This window comes from Lepeophtheirus salmonis, chromosome 9 (assembly GCF_016086655.4).
Source record: "Lepeophtheirus salmonis chromosome 9, UVic_Lsal_1.4, whole genome shotgun sequence".
NCBI classification, from domain to species: domain Eukaryota; kingdom Metazoa; phylum Arthropoda; class Copepoda; order Siphonostomatoida; family Caligidae; genus Lepeophtheirus; species Lepeophtheirus salmonis.
Genome location: NC_052139.2, coordinates 4,695,344 through 4,716,838, shown reverse-complemented (window position 1 = coordinate 4,716,838; position 21,495 = coordinate 4,695,344). Strand labels below are relative to the sequence as shown.

General features: G+C 31.2%; 1 protein-coding gene across 1 annotated transcript; it reads left to right on the top strand.

The window, feature by feature from the left end:
* The first annotated feature begins 8,298 nt into the window (after positions 1 to 8,298).
* Positions 8,299 to 17,393, top strand: LOC121124805 (uncharacterized). The gene is made up of 12 exons (XM_040720003.2): positions 8,299 to 8,342; positions 12,435 to 12,497; positions 12,579 to 12,916; positions 12,980 to 13,097; positions 13,158 to 13,243; positions 13,389 to 13,754; positions 14,535 to 14,661; positions 14,747 to 14,856; positions 14,931 to 15,198; positions 15,268 to 15,765; positions 16,952 to 17,095; positions 17,159 to 17,393. Coding segments are annotated over exons 1-12 (2,250 nt in total). The 5' UTR covers positions 8,299 to 8,341; the 3' UTR covers positions 17,290 to 17,393.
* Positions 17,394 to 21,495: the final 4,102 nt, after the last annotated feature.

Genomic DNA, 21,495 nt, shown 5'->3' with positions numbered 1-21,495 from the left:
TTCCTATTATTGAATGAAGAATTTTGTCAGAGTTGGTAGATTGCCAAGCTTGGGCATTGTGTGGAAAAAAAGAGCCGTTCATGTTTTTTCGTTCATTATTGAGAACTCAACGGAACAAAAATGAGCAATTAATGAAGAAAAAAATATTTAAAAGGTGTTCACTCCTTTTTTTTTTTTTTTTATGTTCTACATAGACATATTTTACTCCGGGACCAAAGCTAAAACTAAGTTGAACAACGAAGAACAAAGGATTCATTTTTGGTCAAATTTAGTAGGCTACGGGAATACTTTTGTGCAATAAAGATTGTATCATGAATGATAACATACCTATACTACGTAGCTTCCATTCATTTACTCTGTTAATGATTGGTAGTGGCGCCGTTTTGTGGCAAAATAATACAACTCTCTGGATGTTATTATTTTTAAGGTCTATACAGATAAAAAAAAATAAGGTGTAATAGTAATATATAGGAATGTTAACAATATAGAGAGCGCTTCAAATATTTAATATGGCATAATTTTTCTTTATGAAACTCTTAAATTTTGACAGAAGTATATGATGTTTCATTATATGATCTGGAGTGATAGATGTATAAATTACTACATTTTCGATTGTTTTAGTCAAATAACTTTTGGTTTCCAAAATTCCCCATGCCTTTGCACAGTCTATGCAATTTATGTATTTTATCTCTATAGAAAATTTAAATTGTATTTGGGGGCAAGAAAAGTGGTTTAAAAAGGCCATTCCGTTTAATTTATTTATGCTGCACTTTAAACTACATATGTAATGATTGGCCCATCAAAATCTGAACATTTTGAATTTCAAACTTCAACTAGATATCATTTATTAATTAAAAATAAAATTACAAAAAAAAAAAAAAATAGTAAAAAGAGATGTGTGTCTGAGTTCTCTTAATCATTAATATAGTAGCTCTTAGTGGAATGAAGGCTTCCAGGTGGCGGCATATAACCTGACATCCACTGTGGATGTAGTCATGACTTTGAGGGTCTCGGTATTTGGATGACAGACACTCTAAGCCTTCCCCATTTTGGTATAATTCATCAGGGTCAAAAGTGTCAATAAATAGTTCAAAAGGCAAATTCAAAAAAGTCACAAACCTCATTCCACCCACTTATTTTATAGCTCTCTGGATAGTCGTGTGTGAAACCCCAAGATCTCTTGCATGATCCCTCATGGACTTGAGGAAATTTGCCTTGGTTGTTTTCTTTAACTCCTCCAAGTACAGTTTCTTCATTGTTCAATCATTAATTATAGAATTAGTTATTGTTCACATTTCAATGGACCATCCCGTATAATATTCTCACAAAACCTTACAAATTATATATTATTTTATTTTGCTCATGTTTCATTGAATTCAAAAGGTACATTATTAGAAGGGAATAAATCTTGCAAGAATTCCCGACGCCAACTAAATTTGGGTAAAAATTTTCAGATGATATTTGTTTTGTTCTATAAAAAAATTAACGGAAGAACGTAATCAAATTATCTGATGAACGCATGAACAGAAAAAGTGCAAATGGGTATTAGCTGCTGATTAGTGACGGATTTTTGACCTTTTTATTTCTAGTTATCTAGTTATAATATAACTTATTTTCTTCACTAGAGTGAAATTAATTACTGATTGATTTTCCTCATCAAAATTCATGATTTCTACTTTCAAACCTCTCTGTTTCAACTCCATAGATGCATTTGGTCATAAAACTTGGTTTATGTAAAAATAATGGAGTAAATGATTTACGAATATTGATTTTTTTTTCCTTTTTTGCACTCACTATTCTTAACTCACATAAAACACAAAACCAAAAAAATAACTCTTAAATGGTTTTACAGTGGTGCTGAGAAATGAATTAGGCGACTTTTTTATTTTATTTGTGAAAAATTAAAGAATTCTACTCTACTAGGGTTTATTTTTTAGAACAAGGATGTGATGAAAAGCTTGAATAATGCATTGGAAATAAGACAAGTCAAATGTTTTAACTACATATTGAATTGTAGTAGTACCTAACCCGCTGCTCAAGAATCCGTGATACGTTCTTTCATATCAAATCTGGTTTCGAAAATTTTCTATTCTTATAAGTTTGAACCAACTTTTGAATATGAAAAAAATCAATAATCAATATAAAAGTTTTTTGTTTTTGGAAAAGGGTATGCTTATTTTGTATATGTGTATAGAGTTTATATGGAATGATCTAATCTGGAGAACTTCCAACTAAATTTACAAATAGATTACAATACCACCATTTTGATATTTTTTTTTTTCATTTTTCAAAACTTTGTATATTACATAATATTGTCTGGTTCCTTATTTATAACTGAAAACTGCAATCCTGTACAGTTCCATCCCGCATCGGTCCAGTACAGTCCTGCATATCAGTCCTAAAAACTTATACAGCTTGATGACGTCACTTATTTTTATTTTTTTAAGAATACATATTATTGTAGTAATATCACACCCAGATTTGACACAAAAGAACTAACTATAGATTCGTAATGGAAACCATAAACGGCATTCAATCTTTAATCCTAGTTTATTTACAGATCTTTTGAGTTCAAAATCCTTCACGGCTTCCTTATAAATGTACATCTCTGTGCAACCAATTTGTCTTTTTATAATAATTTTGAAATTTGTGTGTTAAATTGTCTTATTAAATGCTATAAAATTGGCAGATCCTTTAAAAGGGTTTGGGAATCCCAAAAAAGTATATTGAATATGGATATTTATCAAAAAATGAGTGAGATATGCAAGTAAATTGTATCTTGGATAAGTCTTTGAATCACGACTCTCTTAATTGTTTCTTACTAACTCTATTTACCTTTATAGAATGACTGTATTTTTGGGTTTTCAAAAGACCTCCGGCAACTACAAATCCCCCTCAATGTTTTAATGACTTTTGATTATCAAAAATCAAACAATCATCTCTCCATATTATTTTCTCCTTCTAATAAACATTAAACATATGCAAACAAGCATAAAAGTGATAGCGTAATCAGTCAACCTCTCAATTTTAATTATGTTCCTCCTTACCGGAAGTCAAATTGCTCAACCATCCTTTAGTTCATGGAATTGATAGTGATAAGAATTTGAGAGGGTTATTCCAAATCTAAAGTTCCTTTGAAAGAGGACCACCAATCTTTCCTGAAGACAAAGCCATGCATGTAGTACCTGCAATCTACATTTGTGGCATGTCAACACAAAAGCAAACAAGATTTTTTTCCTACAATGTGTGTCATTATTCAAGTTCTATGTAATATTGCCACAAACATTTTCACCACCGGTAGTTTTGCCGTATGGCATATTTGCTACTTTTTATGTTTTATACACTATCATAAGTCTCAACATTCCCAGGGGCGTCTGCATGATTATATTTTTTTGAGAGGGTTTTGGAATTTTTTAATTTTTTTCAAATTGAAAAATTAACTTTTTATGAAAAAAAAATTGAAAAATAATTTTGAGAAAATTTTATAAATATGATTTCACATATTTAATTTTTTGAACATTTTTTTCAAAACTCCCATTTGCTCACAAAAATGGAAAATATTTCAAGTACTGAATTATCAAATTAAATTTTTTTGGAAAAAAATTCCAAATTATTTAATTTTTTAGAGAAGAATTTAAAAAATTATATTTTTTGGAAATGAATTTGAAAAATTATATTTTATGGAAATGAATTTGAAAAATTATATTAAATTTCAAATGTTAAATTTTTTGAGAAAAAAATTCAAATACTTGAATTATCTAGTAAAAAGCAATAATTCCTTAATGCCCTCCCTGTTAAGGAATTATTGCATTTACAGCCTCTACAGCCCAACTCCTGCAGACCGACGCCCCTGATTCCTTTCTTTCTATCAATAGAGTTTTTTATATTTATTCAAGCATCAAATAAGATCATGATCATAGGTAAGTTCCCGCTAGTCCTTTTGAAATAGACTCATGATCCTGGATCAGTAACCCTTACTCCCTATAAACAATATTCCTTCTTTATTTAACCACTATTTCCAATTTCTATTTTTATTCAAAACTAAACCTGAGATACCTATAACAGTCAAAACGAAAGTTAAAGTTCGAACCCATAATTAGGATTTTATATAAATTTAAAGTGGTTTTTCAGCTTCCAAATTGACTATCTGGAGATATTTATACATAAAAAAACTGGCATTAGTCTCATAGTCTAGGTGAACAAGCTCACTTTATGCAATCGTGTCAATTTTTCCACTCGTGATATAATATTATCTATATCTCTGCTACAATGATGTGTAAATACTCAAACTAAAAAATCAATTTGGTAGATTTTTAGGCGTAGAATGATTTAAAATACATTTTGGAATGCTTTAATTTGATTTTAGTAAATAGATCTGACAAAAACTATCATTTCATTCCTGGCACGTCCATTATTTTGCCAAATTCTTGAAAAGACATCATAGTATAAACATAATTGGAAATCCCAATCATTGTCAGATGACTTAGATCAGCTTTTAAAGAAGAAAACAGTTCACAAGTCGTTCAGCCTACACAAAAAAAAGTGAGTCACTCCACTTGTTTACCAGTTTGGAGCTCTACATGACTATCTTATCCAAACAATCTTCTTTTTCGTGCATTTAGAATATACCTGGATAATTATTTGATAACAGCAACAGACATTTTCACATACAACAGCACGAGGGCATTCGTAAGCTGTGTTAAAATTTCAAATTAGACAGTAATGTGCAAATACTTTCCAAAATTGGTAATAATTGGTAATACGAAAATAATTAAATAATACTACATAGAGATGACCAAGAGAGCTCCATCTACAGAACTTTATAAACTCCTGCTAAGAAAGTAGTATTATAGTATAGTATAACGCATAAAAAAACAGCAAATATGTATGCAGCAAAATTGCCAGCAGCAAAAATCTTTTGGACGCTTCCCACAATTGCATTTAAAGTAGCAAAATTCATAATAACAACGATTGAACTTTATTGTAAAAACTAAATATATCAGGACCAAGTTATGTTTCATAAATTAAAACTAAACTATATTTAACCTTCTTAGATATTTAAAATCATTCACAAAATTTGAATACAAAACTTTTAACTGACCGAAATAGATGTATATGAAATAACACATGGTCTGAAAAGCCCGGGCTTCACACAAAGCAATCTTAAATTCACCTCATTTTCAGTTAGTACCAACCTTCAAAAGACAGCTATCAAAATTTCATGAAAAGCTAAGCAATGGCTTGAAAATTGTTATGGGGACTCCGCTCCATAAGGCAAATATTTTTTTAAAATCCAATTTAACGAAAAATAACGTATTTTCTTTGTTCAACCCAGGACAATTCAGCTCATGTGTTATTGGGTTGACTGTATGATGATAAAAAAAAAAGGACACATTGAACGTTTTTCTATTTTCTTGACTTTATTTTCAAGATTATTTTTGTTCTAACTAACCACATATTTAAGTATAATATTTCATTGATCAACATATAAAATAATATTATAGAAATTCCTGAGATGAACTTCCCTATTAGGAGGTGAACGGACATGCCATTTAATATTACATAAGTATTTAGTTCATTTATACCTTCCAAAAATCCAACCAACAAATAAAACGTAATATTACAAATTATATTTAGTGTATATAAAACCCCCCAAACTTGACGATAGATTCATTTATAATGGTCCTACATATTATGCAAAAATAAAAGGGTCTGTCATGATTTCCATTATGAAGCAAATTTGTCTTATAATGCCTGTTCTTACTCTATGTTACTTTTTTTTTCTCCCTTTTTCAAAAACCATTTCAAATGCTTTAGATTAAAAATAATTCCTGGAAAATAAGTCTTTCTTTCCTTATTTACTAAAAAAATGGTTCAAATTATATATTAGGGTTGGGATTCAGTCTGAAACCCCTAGACCGGTTTGAAATTATTTTAGTGTACAGAACTCTATTTGATCATTTAAAAAAGTACAGTTTAGAGGGGACTTAAAGCAAAAAATTGGTCTAAATCGGTCCCATTTAAAAATTTAGTCTATACGTATTCTATAGATGAACTGTTTATGACGTCATTTCTGTTTCAAAATTGTGAACATTTGCATGCAACAGTGATTGGGAACAGGGAGTAAATTACCTCAATTGGGGTAATTTAGAAAAAATTTGCGGTAATGAGAGTGGTTCTTCCTTGTGTTAAATGAAATAAACAACACGCCACTACAGGGATGTCCAGAGAGGGGTGGGCTGTAGGGGCTATGGCCCCCTAAAAAAAAGAAGGCATTTTTGAGTTTTACAGCAAATGTTTTTGGTCATGATGAAAATATTTTAGGGGAGATTTGGGGTAAAGATTTTATTTTTAAGATTGAAAATTTTTGAAATTTGTCTCAAAAATTTTTTAGTTTTTTGTTAAAACCTAGATATTTATGAAATTTCTTTCAATTTTTGATTTTTTTTTTTTTTTTTTTTCAGAAAAATTCCAAAAACAAAGATCCCCTCTCCCCCTTCAAAATATATTCCTGCATGACGCCCCTGTACTAGTTTGTGGCAAATTAATTTTACCTCAAGATCTTCTAGAGTAACGCTAAAAAAAGTTACCCTACCTACAATAACGTCATATGTAGCTAAATGAGTTGCATAAATCCTTTTTGTATAACCCATAAATCTGGATGATAGGGAAGAAAATCATTTTATTTCGAGGGTTGAGGACTAAATTGTCATAACTCAAAAATCACAAATATTTTTCATATTAATTATATGTCATTCTGGAAGTCTAATAATTATTAAATTTCAGTCTATGGTCTGAGATTGCAGAGGTCCAAATCGGTCTAGAAAAATCACTTAAGATCGAACCCAAGACAGAGTATCAACACTAATATATATATGCCATAATGGTGTATAAACCATTAATTTCATATTCAATCATTAAAAATACAAAGTTGTGATGAGTTTCAACTTTAAAGGGGGTTGAAATAACCTTTTCTTGTTGATTAAAGATTTGTATTTTTATTATGTCCATTATTGGAGGAGGAGTAAGGAGCTCATACCAACTCTGGAGGTTTTTTCACTTTGTAAGTGTGCATAAAATGCCTCAGAGGTTAGGACATGGACTCAAGTCTATATTTGAAGACTTGCCACTCAACTTGATCAAACAATCAAAGATTAAAACCTTTGAATTTGAATCCTTTTTTCTGCACATTTGGTCCCCTATAGCTCTGATCCCAACGACCACAACTACACCTTTTGGGTGCATGTAGAGGGGAGTTTGCTGTTTTTATATTATATCTTTCCTGCAAAAATTGGCCCCGTATTATATTTTCGAAACATTTACATTAAATAAGATTCAAAACCAAATCCGAAATCCGAAAACGTGCAAGATCCAAATTTCCCTCGAGCATTGCTTGTATGGAATAATCCAAAGGATTAAGATCAGGGGAGCTCGGATGCCAAATGTTCTTAGACACATTCAAAAGAAATTAAACAACCTTTTCTCCTTTGTTGCCGTCATTTTAAGCTGTTTCTTCCTTATTTCTCTTGATTTTGCTCCCAAGACATCTTCAATCATCCTCTAGAGTGTAACCTCAATCACATTTATCTTCTTTGCCATGCGGCAAATCTTTCTCACTGGATTTCCAGCAAGGCGGTTTTTAACACAAATAGTCATAGTCTTTGTTCTTATTGTTCGTTTCCGACTGGACAAGGCAGTCAGGCCATCTTGAAGCAATTGGCAATATTTGTGTGGGTCTTTTAGCGCTAAAACATTTCCAGCACAATAGCCATTTGGCTTCAAATTTTTCATCTTTGAAAATACAGCCAATGTTTAGAATTAAAATCAATTGCAAATTATTATTAGAATAGAACACCACCTCTTTTTGTGAAAATTCCTATAAAAACTCGAGCTTTGAGCATTTCTTTATATGTAAATGTGTATTTAAAATTGTGGGACTATAGTTTGGAGCCTTTCAAATAAAATAAATCAACTTATTATTCTTTTATTGTGAGAATCAATTTAGGTTACTTTAAGTGCAATTTGCACCGTCCTCATAGGGTTAATACTTTTAGTCATTGACGATACTTTTTTCAAAGAGTACAAGTGTAATCACAATTAATTCTGCAGTAAATAATTCTAACATGCTTTCATATTGACACGGATTATTTTGAATCTTTTGTTAGGGGTATTTATAACCATGGATTAAACTCTTCTACGTAACAACGTGTTATATTACAATGAGAGGGGGGAATTATATTCAAATACATAACCATAGAAACACACAAAGTTTGAATTTCCTTTTCTCATAGCACTTATCTACACCAAGAGCTCCATAGTGTTTGAAAAGTTCAGCCCTGAAAGTAAGTAATTTATCTTTGAAAAGGATAAAATCTTATTAATTCTTTTAAAATGAGAGTAATAGCTTCATTAGGGGACTGGAACGAGGGAGTCAAGGGGATATTGTCCACCACACTTTTTGGGCCTCTTGGACTCCTTCTACATGTGAAAAAACCAAATAGTTATCTGTTTTGGACTTGTATTTACACGAGGATAGTGTTTATGTGTCCCAATATTAGCGAGACTTTCTGATTGGGGCTTCTAGAGTGAATGAATCTGAAAATGCTGTTTTTAGTAATTTATTTCTCCTAATTAATGTTCTGAATTTTGATTTGTTAAACTAGAATAGACTCATTTTAACAATGCGAACAATTCGGACCAAATATTGTATCATAAATTCATATTTGGGAAGAATTGGCTAACTCAAAGACGTCTGCAGTGGTATATTTGGATGTAGGGGTTGGTTTTATTTAAAAAAAAATTCCTTTGTTACATAATTTCGCCAAATCCCCTTTTTTTAGAAAAGGAATCCTTAAAATACTTTTTTCCCCCAAAAAATGTCATCTTTGAAGAAAAAAATCCTCAATTTGGGGGCTGTAGCTCCCCAAATTGAGGATTTTTTAGTACCAACGTTGTGGACGTCTATGTAACTACCTTGCCTCTGTTTTATATAGATGTATCATGAAGAAAGGCTTTATTAGTTATCATACTAAAAAGGTCGACCACTTAATACCTTATCTTTTTAATTACAAATTACAATCAGCTTATATTCCTAATCCTCCATTTGGAAGAGGATTCCCTTTTTACATAGCAAAAATTTATAACTATATATGTAAGCTTCTTTCTCCTAAGCTCGTCATTGTTATTAATTTTATTGGTTACGATTGAAATGGATTGAATCCTTGGAGTAGATGAATTGTTTAATTGAAGAATCAGTTGATGACTCTGTAACTTCACATACTAAAAAATGAAATTCTTCCCCCTCCTACCACAAAAGTATTATCCAAGGCAGACGAGCACGCAATATTACTCAAACTATAAAGAACATACGTAATACCTAATCATATATTACCCAATGTAGGTTAAGGAGTATAGTAATTCATGATTAAGGTGTTTAACGTAAATTAAACTCTTTTAAAAAAGAGGAGGGAATACTCTGTTCAAAGGTTGAGTGATTCCTATATTTTGTTCCGATTATTTCAATAAGTAATCTCCATTTTGTTAGGTCATTTATTCCAACATTGGTTATTTTTTATGTCAAATGTTCACTCACAGATTTTTCTTCTTTTCCTTTCCTTTCATCCGTGATTTGAAATGTCCGTGGTTAAACTCAATTGTAAAGTGGTGAACAATTTTCTGCTATTAATGAAGGTTTTTTTTTTCAGAAGTAAAGCTTTAAAAGAAATTCATGGGTTTGCTTATTAGCTTTAAAGATTCATGGTTTTGTTTCACTCTTCAACTTATTAAACTATAGTTTTTAATTTATTTGCAAAAAAAAACTGATTGTTGTACTGTAATATAAAGTTGTTTTATGTGTAGGCCATTTCTATTAAGAAATTTGAAAAAAAAATTATGGTCCAAAAGTAAATTATACATTTAGAAGGCAAATAATCTTCATTTGATGCAGTCACTACTCAGCAAATGGAGGTGGAATATTTAATAAGTATCATATAAAAGAAAAATACAGATTTGATCCTAGGATCCGTAATAATGCCAATATTATTGCTGGGAAAATGCTTTGTGCATTGATGATAAAGTTTGTTGCAGATAAGAAGGATCATGTTGGTAAAAGTAGTAAGCGGAAAAGATTGATTTAAACGATTGTACTACTGATCAAAGAAACATACCAAAAGTGAATGGTATAATATATTTTTTTATTAGAATATTAAAGATTATATTTATTTAATAAAATCGTTTGTTTCAGTCTTTTACATATATTTTTTTTGGTCATTTGTTATAAATTATTAGTGAACTTATTGTTAATCTAATTTCTCGAAAAGTTTTAGAAATGCCTAAATTTTGCAAAGAATTATCTAATTTATTTAGTGTTCTTAACAATGTCTGTAATGACGACAATTGTATTTATTTATTTTTGCTGTTCCATTCCTTGTTTGCCCAAGATACTTTTAGGGTTTAAGCATCTTGGTTTGTGTATCCCATAGATAAAGATAAAATAAGAGGGAAAATGTATTTTTAGTCAGCTATAGCAGATAAGATGTCTTATATTATGTTCCAACACAACTAAGTAAAATTCGAGAGAAAAGAAAAAGAAAGTGAAGTCCTGTAAGAGGTTGAATACATTATAAAAATTGATTGATACCGCTGATTATCTAGAAATACACAGCAAGAGCGCCTTCGATCCATCAATAGTTATGTAGGGTGTTTCCTATTGTTAAAGACACTATTTGATATTCAATAAAGGCCTCTATAAAATCAAAACCTCACAAGATCTAAAATTCTAAACACTGAGAGGAAATTTATCTCGAAAAATTTAAATTATTCCGCAATTTCATTGTTTTCTGATATAAATTATACATTAAGCTTGGATTTATCATATTTTCTAATGTTTTCAGTAATAATTATATTATTAAATCCTTTAAGTTCTTTCAATGGGATTTGATTGATTTATCAAATTTGGTCCTCCTTTTGCTTCTCTATTAAAGTATTTTTCATGATCATTTACCTCAACTTTGCTCTCTGATAGTTGAATGGCCAAGGATATATCAATTCCGACTTTAACTGTTTGTTTGTTTTTTCCTTCCGTGTTGGGGAAGTTGATAGATCTTTTAAAAGTAAGATTGCTTCATCAAATTCGAGTCCAACTAATTAAAATGATTTAAGGTTACGACTTGTTTGTAAATGTACGGTGCTAGTATCCTGGCAAAACTCAACAGGATTTTAAACGATAATATGGACTGAAAACATTATGAAATGTGAAAAGTCCCATCTCAATGTAAAGTTTATATCACTAAAAAATGATGCCACGAAGTATTTTTAATTTTTCGACAGGAATTCGACTTCCTTTTAGTGTTTAAAGTTTGAGATCCCATCAGGCTTTGATTGGATAGAGGTCGCTCTAATGGCTAATCTTGCACATCAAACAGTCTCTATAGAGCATTGGTTCTGATCCATTTAAAAACAAGCAATCAAGAGTTGAGTGACTCAGTCACATTTAGTTTCATATTAGGTATTTATTATTATTTTTTTTTTTTTTAAAGGTTACCATTCGTCTCAAAATCATTAAACGACCCCATAGCATTTGTGTCAAGACCCAATTTAGATTCGAGGCCCATAGATTGGGAACCACTACTACAGAGTCATATTTAACGCTCTAGGAGACAAAAAGAGTGCCCCTAAGAATACTATTTTGTACAAATACTGATCACGTGATCTTCATTTCACTTCTTGCTCTATAGTTTTGTTCAGTAGGGAAGAATTGCCTATTTATTAACTGATTTTGAACCTTTCTTCTCTTTCTTTTGGAAGGGAAGTTTGCAATGTACTCGAAGGATATCGTATTACTCTGCTATATGAACTTTGATATATTGATGTAATATTAAATCCTATTTTAGAATGATAGTATTAATTTATATATATAAAATAAGTAGGTACATGCCTTTCTTTTTATCGTACTAGCCATGAAAATATTTGACAAGTTATGTTCATAATTATGTACGAGATCTGTTTTTATTCATTTTACTACATAAACTTAAAAAAGATTAGTATTAATAACAATATTCATTCATGAAGCTCTGGAGTACCAACATAAAATATTATAGCATCTACTTAGTAAGGTTAAAGGAATATAGACTATTGTTTTAAGAGCACATGACGTTATGTGTTGTCGGAGAGTTGATTGGTTGAATTCGAATAATCGTCTGTTAAGCTGTGAACAATTATCAAATATTATTTAATATTAATTCCATAATTGGGGGAAAATTGCTGATTTTGGGACTCTTGTTCCTGTTCTCTTTTTTGGGAGAAAATGTTGTGTGATACAAAAAGGTTACTAAGAACTTGAGCAAACTATTATAATTAAAGAATTAGATCTAATTTAAATTAACCAATTACTTTGCAAATGCAAATAACTAACTTTTTAAATTATTATTTACCAGTGTTGCTCGTAGTTCTACTCATAGAAATCCTTGGGTTTCTTTTAAGAGATACCACAGCTCAAAGTAAGTATTACTACCATTTGAAATTCCTTAATTCATGGGAGTTTGATGAAAATAAAGTCTTTTTTCTTAAACTATCATTAGACACGACTACTACGAATCCTAGAATGAGTACAAATACATCGAATGCAACCACATTCATGCCTAATGGAACAGTATATCGCAATGTTACTAATAATTGGATCACTACAACTGCAAACAATCTTAGCAATATAACTACAACTTCCAACGGAGCTAATGGTACTAATGGATCCTCAAGCACTTCAAGTAATAATACTCATACAGGAGTACAAATAACGAGTTGCTATGAAGATACAGCCATGAATATTTCTGATAAATGTAATTTAGCATCAGATGTCCGACTATCGGACTCAATCTCGAAAGTAATCAACGAAAGATGTCGAGAGGGACTACTAAAAAAAGTACATCAAATAAAATAACTATTATCATGTTGAAAATGGATAATTAAGGTTGAATCTTATTAGGATTCATTCAAACGAGATAATGGTCAAATTAAACTAGATGGTAGTGTTTGTGGTGTATTGGATGCAGAAACGATCGGATCAGCCAATAAAAGCCAGTTTTGCTTCTCTTCAAAAAATGGTAGGTATTGATTTCTTATAATTTGACACTGATAGACGAAAAGAATTATTTTTTATGCAGTTTCTTTTCATATTTTGAACATTACAATGACTCTAGATTCAAATCTCAGCTCTTCTGATATCTTAAAGCAACAGTTACTCCAACAAGTAAGCTCATATTTCTTATAGTTAGTTGGGTATGATGCAATCAATACAACAATATTGATTTGAATTTGTCAAGACTTAATCATCATTATTTAACAGCTAACCATGGGTAGAAAATAAGCATAAATTAAAATTTATATCAATTTAGTTCAATAATGACATGCTCAAAAAAGTAGGATTCGCGGATCTTGGATTTATAGATTGGAATAAAAACTCCAACACATTAGAGGTATCCATGATAGTACGATTTTCTCAAACAACTATAGCTGACTCTACAATTTACGGTAATTTAACTCTTCGTCCCACAATTAAAAGTCTCGAAGTATTAAAACATTGCTTGGACGAGGACACTACAACAACCACAACTTCATTATTCACAACTAAAGACCCCAAAATAGACATTGTATCTCCAACTTCGAAGTCGAAAAAGCCCTGTCAATTTATTTCAAAATATATGCCCTTTGACGTGAGGACAGCGATCAATAAAAGATGTAGATCTTTAATTTCGTTTCAGGTCGGTACCATATTATACCATGAATAAATACAGGGGTGTCCGCAGGATTATATATATATATATTTTTAGGGGGGAGGCCTTGGCATTTGTATTTTTTTTCATTTAACATCGAAGCATGAAAATTTTTTGGAAAAAATTTGAAATCTTACATTTATGAGAAAAAAATTTAAAACCCCACAGCTTTTGACAAAATAATACTTTTTTTTTTTTTTGAAAAAACTTCAAAACCACAAAATGTTGACCATAATTTTGAATATGAAATTTTTTGATAAAAAACTTCAAATATTAAATTTCTAGGATAAAAATTGGAAAAAAATTAAAAATAAATAATTCAAAAACCCACAGCTAAAAAAATTAATTTCAAATATGAGATTTTTCTTAGAAAAATTTCAAAAATCCATAGTTATTCAGAAAAAATTAACTTGTTTGAAAAATTAAAATTAGAAAAATTAGTTTAAAAAAAAAAAAATTGATAAAATAAATTAAATTTCAAATATTTACAACGTTAAAGTTTGGTGTCAACTAGGGGTTTTTATTACTTGATACGAGTAGGGAAATTAAATTAAAGTGAGTTATCCCGTGCTTTAGGTCACTTATTTGACTGAGGCTTCGCTGTTCCTTACAACTAAAAAAAAAATAATTTTTTGATTAAAAAAAATCAAATATTAAATTTTCTACTAAAAAGCAAAAATTCTTTGATTTGGGGGAGGGGGATACAGCACCTCCAGCCCACCCACTCCAGACGCCCCTGAATGATTATATTATTTCATGTGTTTAAAGATTGAGTCCTTTGTTGGAAAGAATAAGATTTCAATAAATAATAAGCGCTGTGGAGTGGAAAATTCAACCAATGCAACTTATGCTATGAGTAGTCCAATCTGTTATTCGTATATTGATAATCAATTAAGTGAGTTACTCTAAAAAAAAAAAAAGGAAACATAAAAAGTATTTGTAATGCTTAATTATAAAATATATTTCAATTTTTTTTAAAGAAAGGACGATAGTTCATGTCCTAAGGATTGAAGAAGAGTTATACATTCCAGATTTCGGAAATTTCAGAAAAGCAGCATTTCGTAAAATGAAAAAGAAAGTCGAAAATACAGTGAGTTCTCCATTTTTGTTCTTTCATAGATTCTTCTAGTTTAACTAATTTCCCTCTTATTTTTATTATTAAAGTACAATGAAGTATCCCTCAATTCCTCTCAATTAGTTGGATTCGGATTTGATCGAGCAATCTTACTTTCAATAGATCTCCCAACCTCTCCGACACGATCCCTTAGAAGAAAAAGAACACCTAAAGTTGGATTGGATGTATCTTTGGCCATTCAACTATCAAAAGCCAATGTTGATTTAAATGAATATGAAAGATACTTTAATAGAGAAACAAAAGGCGGCACAGTTCTCGGAGATAACAAATTGGATACATCCGTCAATCACATTAAATGTATTTATATTTTCTCAGGGTGTTCTCTCAAGATATTTATTAAATTGAGTTCTTATTTGTTGGTTGTAGATGCTGAGAGCTGTAATGAGAGTTTGAAATCCGTATTCAAAGAGGTGGAAGCAGAAGTTCTTACTGCGAGTGGTATTGACCTTGAAGAAGTAAGTGTGACACCCATTGGATCTTCTATCGATTTAGTATGCCCCAGAGGCACAAAGTTTTCCTTTGATAACGATGGATTTGTCGTCAATGATGGAATATTTCAAGTAGTGTGTAACACGCATCAAAAATACTCTGTTCCCTTACCTTCATGGCCAAAATGCGTACAGTTTTGTCCATTAATATTACCAAATCCTCCTGAGCATACGGGATTGGTAAATGTGAAATCCGAATTCACTACTCCTTCTGGACAAAATGCAAGGTACATGTGCAAAAACAGCGATTTGGGAGTGGATCAAGGAAGTAGTATATATTATGAGGTTGAATGTCTCAACAATACTAAATATAAAGTACCAACTTCAAAATATGATTGGCCAATCTGTGAAGTGAGAACGACAACAATGAGACCAGGTGCTTGAATGTAGACTATAATTTAATATAGTAAAATTATACGAGGGGAACAAGCAGGGCGTCCTCAGGGGGTTCTCCCAAAAAATTCATTTCATCTTTCTATTTTTTTTCAAAAATTTTATTTATTTATGAATCGATATTTTTTTTTTAAATTTAATATTTTATTTGTTTTTCCAAAAAAGTTAATTTTTGAATTCTTCATAGATTCTTGAATTTTTTTTTTGAGAAAAAAAAATAATTTTGGAATAAAAATGGATTTATGAAATATTTTTTCAAAAACTTTGATATTTTTTTTTTTTTTTTGAAATTTCAAGTTTGACACTATTTTCAAAATAATTTAATTTTCTGTGAATAGTTATTGATTTTTGACTTTTGAATTACTTTTTACAAAAAACGAAGTATTAAATTAAATATTTGAATCTCTTTCCAAAAAAAATATTTTATGAAATTATTTTCCAAAAATTTTATTTTTGTCTGAATAGTTGTATATTTTTGAAACTTTTCCGAAAAATTTAATATTTGATTTGTTTTTCCAAAAAAGTTAACTTTTGAATTCTTCTTAGATTCTTGAATTTTTTTTTTTTTTTTAAATTAATTTTGGAATAACTATGGATTTATTAAATAAATGTTCAAAAAATTTGATATTTGTTTTTTTTTATTTTTGAAATTTCATGTTTGACATTATTCTTCAAAACTATTTAATTTTCTGTGAATAGTTATTGATTTTTGAAATTGTTTTCAAAAAATTTAATATATGATTTATTTTTCCAAAAAAAAATTTTTCGCACAGCTGTAGTTTATTGAATTATTTTTTAGAATAAACTAAATATTAAATTAAATATTTGAATCTTTTTCCAAAAAAATATATTTTTTTGAAATTCTTTTCCAAAAATTATATTTTTTTCTGAATAGTTGTATATTTTTGAAACTTTTCCAAAAAATTTAATATTTGAATTTTAATCTGTGAAAAAAATTTCCAAAAATTTTTTTTTTTGTGAATAGCTGTGGACTTTTGAATTTTTTTTCCAAAAAATTTAATATTTTAATTTTATTTTGTAAAATTTTTTATTCATGGCTGTGGGTTTTTGAAATTTTTTCCCAAAAATTCCAAAAACCTAGCCCGTCCCAAAATATAATCCTGGAAACCCCTCTTTCAAAAGTATTACTTGCCATTTTTTTTTTTTAGAGATCTCCATTGGAGTCAACAACATGTTGAATCGCTACAAATGGAACATCAACTATCACTATACACTATACCAAAGAGGTTCAGACTTCATTCCCAAGGAACTTAAAGACTACTTTAGTACTGTTACCATTCCTTGTTTTATAGGTCCATCAATTATCTTTTTACCGTATAAAAATTGAATTTCTAATATTGTGCCTATATTTGTAGGTTTGCTCGTAGTCATTCTGTTCTGCCTTTGTTTTACTCGAAACGATAGTCCAATTTGTTTGATATGCAAGGACTCGACTCTGCGGAAGAAGAAAACCCTTATCCCACTGAAGAACTTTGAAAACAATTAAAATTTAAAATGTATTTTACACTGTTATTCCATTACGAATATATAATATTAATCTAATAATAATTTTTGGGAACAGATTTTAGATTTTTTCCAAAAAAAAGAGTATTTCAAATTTAATTTTTTAACTTTCTCTCCTAAAATTTTTAATTTTATGTGAACCGCTGTGGATTCTAGATTTTTTTTAATTAATAAATTAAATTTTTTTGACCAGTTCTAGCACATTGAACCCCTTGGCAACATTATACATAGTTAATTTGGGTTGCTTTCTAAAATTAAGAACATCTCAAGGATTTTGAATATTTTCCTACTACAATTTTTTCATCTTCATCTGATGAGCACATTGTATTAATATAAGCCTCAGGGTTGTCAATATATTGAGTAGTAAACTTGTTCTGGTGTTTAAAAAAAATCCCACTCTCTAAATGCATATAATTAGGATCGTGTGCGGAGGACTGAGGAAAATTGACCTCCGGAAAATTGCAACCAATGAAAAAAGCCTCTAATTATACCAATCCTTTATCTACCGATCTGTCCCATTCCGAGATGGGTCTGATCCATCTGGGGATCCAGTTATGGGCATCCCATCTTAAGGCAATATTTATGCGGCCAATCTTTTGCGAACCGATTAAGATAATCCAATAATATTTATACAGCCCTTGTTTATGATATAATCTACGATTTTATTACATCATGCAACGTTCTAAGCCTGATATTATTTTGCATACATTTATATAAACTATCTGACATTTATATGTTCTAACTAATACAAAAAAAAACACTTCTATTAATACTACGGGAGGAAATGCTAAAGATAGATGAGCCTCTATAAACAAATTAAAGTTGTTTTTTCGCATGAATCTTTATTGTTAAGGTTAAGTCGTAATTTATTGGATACCTAAATATTTTGCGTTTTGAATTTATTATATTCTCATAAATATATTACAAAAGAAACAAGAGACAATATTTTTCTGCGTGCTATACATTAGTAGTCGTTGCATTTCCTTCTTATTTTCTACAGCTAAAAATACAAGGTGGAAACTTGAAACATACAAAGTTCTATCATATCGAAACGAGAGGTTATGTGTGAGGAAATTAGAACTGTCTGTGATTGTATAGGTAGCCATATACCTCAAGCACCTACTGTTTTTTTAATTATTTTTTTTTATCGGACGAGAAATGCTATCGCATCGAGATTCAAGGATTAGGGCGTCAACTCTTCCTCATGTAGATCATACTCTACCAGAGGTGGCCAGTCTTACAGGAATGACTCATAAAGCCATTTACAATGTTAAGAAGAGTCTATACCAGAATGAGACCATAGAGAGGTTCTGGATTAATGCAAATGCACTCAAGGAACCCCCTGATTTGGTTCCTGGAGGGTTAGAAGCTCCCATGTACATCGACGTTTTGAAGGTAGATCTGCTCCCCTGGGTCCAGGCAAATTTTCCTGACGGCAAAATGGGGCCCCGCTCACACTGCAAAAATTACTCATACCTTCTTAGCTAGTAACATCCCCTTATGGGTCAAGAAAATATACCACCATACAGTCCGGATCTAAATCCCTTAGACTTTTCTTTCTGGCCACACATCGAGAGGAGGGGCTGTGTCATCCGTCCCCCGATTGTTGAAGCAATGAAGGTAGTGGGCTGCATGGACTGGAACTTCATTCGAAACTCCTTGTAGCCATCTATGACAACAGTAGCGGCGGAGTAGGATAAATCAATTTGTCATTGGATGTGTATTGTGTATCAGAAAAAGACTAATAAATATATTTTTTAAATGTATAATTAAAGAATGCCAGGTTATTTTCTTTTTTCTTTCAAAGGGTGTAAGATTCAAGTTTCCACTCGGTACTTACTCCTATGAATGTAGTATCAATGGATAAGTTAAAATATTATTTTTACTTCCGCCAACGAAGTTGAACGGAGGTTATGTGCTTACCTCTATTTGTTCGTAATGAGTCACCAGGATTAGGGCAAAAGTTAAAGATCGATTTTTCTTGAGAATGCCAGATCGTTGTATTCCCCCAGATATGAAACAAATCATCCTAGTTATGAAAAAAGGGATAATATATGGATAATGTTAATATATGTTTCCATCTAATCTCAAAGATTGAGAAATCGATCAAGGTCATCAAAAAGTTAGGACCACTCATACTTATCCTTCAAATACCAAGAAACCGTTAATCCCGAATTCCTTAAAAATATGTTATAGAGGTGGACTAGTATGAGCCTGTCAGTTCCACGGACAAATGGGGGAGGGGACACATTTATACACAAAATGCTGGTGGTGTATAGCCCATATTTTTGTCTGACAAATAATTTAAAAATTCAAATAAATAATATTATATATGACATATGTTTGTTAATTGAAATTGAATGTAAAAGTATTAATTTATTCCAGAACAATAATTAAAAAAACCCAAAAAACATTTGCGTGTTGGGCGCCTGGGTTTGATAAAAAAAAAGTTAAGTTCATTATTATTAGCATTAGATCATACGATTAGGAGTTGTAAAAGATAAGTGTATACTAGAAACCTTTCTAGTATCAGTATTGCGCTTGTTTAGTTCAGTCGTACATTATCGTACGTCAAGTATAGAGGTATTTAAGCCACCAAGAACATTTGCAATATATATTCTATCGGTTTGTGTTGCACAACAGTAGTTCAAGGGATTATTTTAGCTTAATTATATCCTCTACTTTCAACAACTCGACTGTTTGAAGCTTGTGATCGAACAGAAGTTGCCAGTATTATTCTATAGGATACAATTAGAGATATCATCACGACTGTGCTAGGCCACGCACATCTTTGATGATGCAACAGAAGCTCAAGTAGCTCGGATGGGAAGTTTTATACATCCACCCTACAGCTTGGACTTGACACCAAGTGACTACCCCAGTTCCTTTCTAAGACTAACGCGCTTCAGGGTATAAATTTAGCCTGTATAGAGGCTTTTGAAAATTGGTTATCCGAATGTTTTGTCAATATCGACAAGACATTCTACGAGAAGGGCATTATCAAATTGGATGCTCGTTGGCAACAAGTTATCGAACAGAACAGGGCATATTTGAATTCAATTGGATAATTATAACACTTCTTATAATGTATTGAAATTATGCGAAAAATACGAAATTAGTTTTTCCCAACCCAATATAAGAATGAATTACAATGAATTTCCTTGTTGCCCCACCCCCGACAGCACCTCCTCTGGGCTGTCAAAATTGTTCGCTCTGCGATTAGATTTGGGATAAACGAAGGTTATTTTTTAATGTTCCAGACGCCTCTACTCGTCTTTTTGTCTTGATATCCAGATACTCAAGAGTCACTGCCAGATTGTATGATCATCGAAATAATGTTTCATCCATATTCGAAGTATTCTCCATTCTTTTCTCCCTCCTTCTTTCCGTATGATTTGGATTCCCGTAATATATGTTGTGGGACTTCGCCTTGTACTGTCACAGCAGCAGGAACGTCCTGGACACCCTTCTTCTCAAGAGTGAAAGTGCCATACTCCATGGGGGTTGTCCAATTTAAAACCTTCTCCAGAATAGAGGAGTGTTCTGCTTCGGTGTTGAAGAGTTCGGTATAGATTTTCCCTTCTTAGAGCGGTAATAGAGAGAACTGAAAAAAAAAATATATATTATCCATCGTGCAGTGGTGAAATGACTATCAAATACATAAGATACAGGGTGTCCACGATAAATTGGAACTATCTTAAAATTCAACCTGCTTGATAAAAATGGAATTTGGAGTGTATTTGTTCATATGAAAAAGTTAGACATGATATTAAACAATAAATTTATTCAACATGTCCTCCCTCAGCAGCCACCATCTTTTCCATCCTGTTCCTAAAGGATTTGCATGCCCTGATGACTTCCGCGGAATCGACAGCATTCCACTCCCTCGTAATGGAGTCCTTCAGGGGCCCGATGCTCTTGTGGCTGACCTTGCACACCTCCCTCTCCAACTTCCCTATCAGTAGTAATCACACGGATTGAGGTTGGGTGAGTTGGAGAGCCTGGTGTTGCACCCCATAAAGTGATGTCGTGGGAGTTGAAGAGGTTAGTGGTTCTCATGGCGATGTTTGCGGGCGCTGACACTTGTTGGAATATGAACTACCTCCCAGCGGCTGTATCCTTCATCCAGGGGATGACAAACTCCTCCATAACTTTGCAGTACCTTATTGCGTTAACCCTTTCTTTGGGA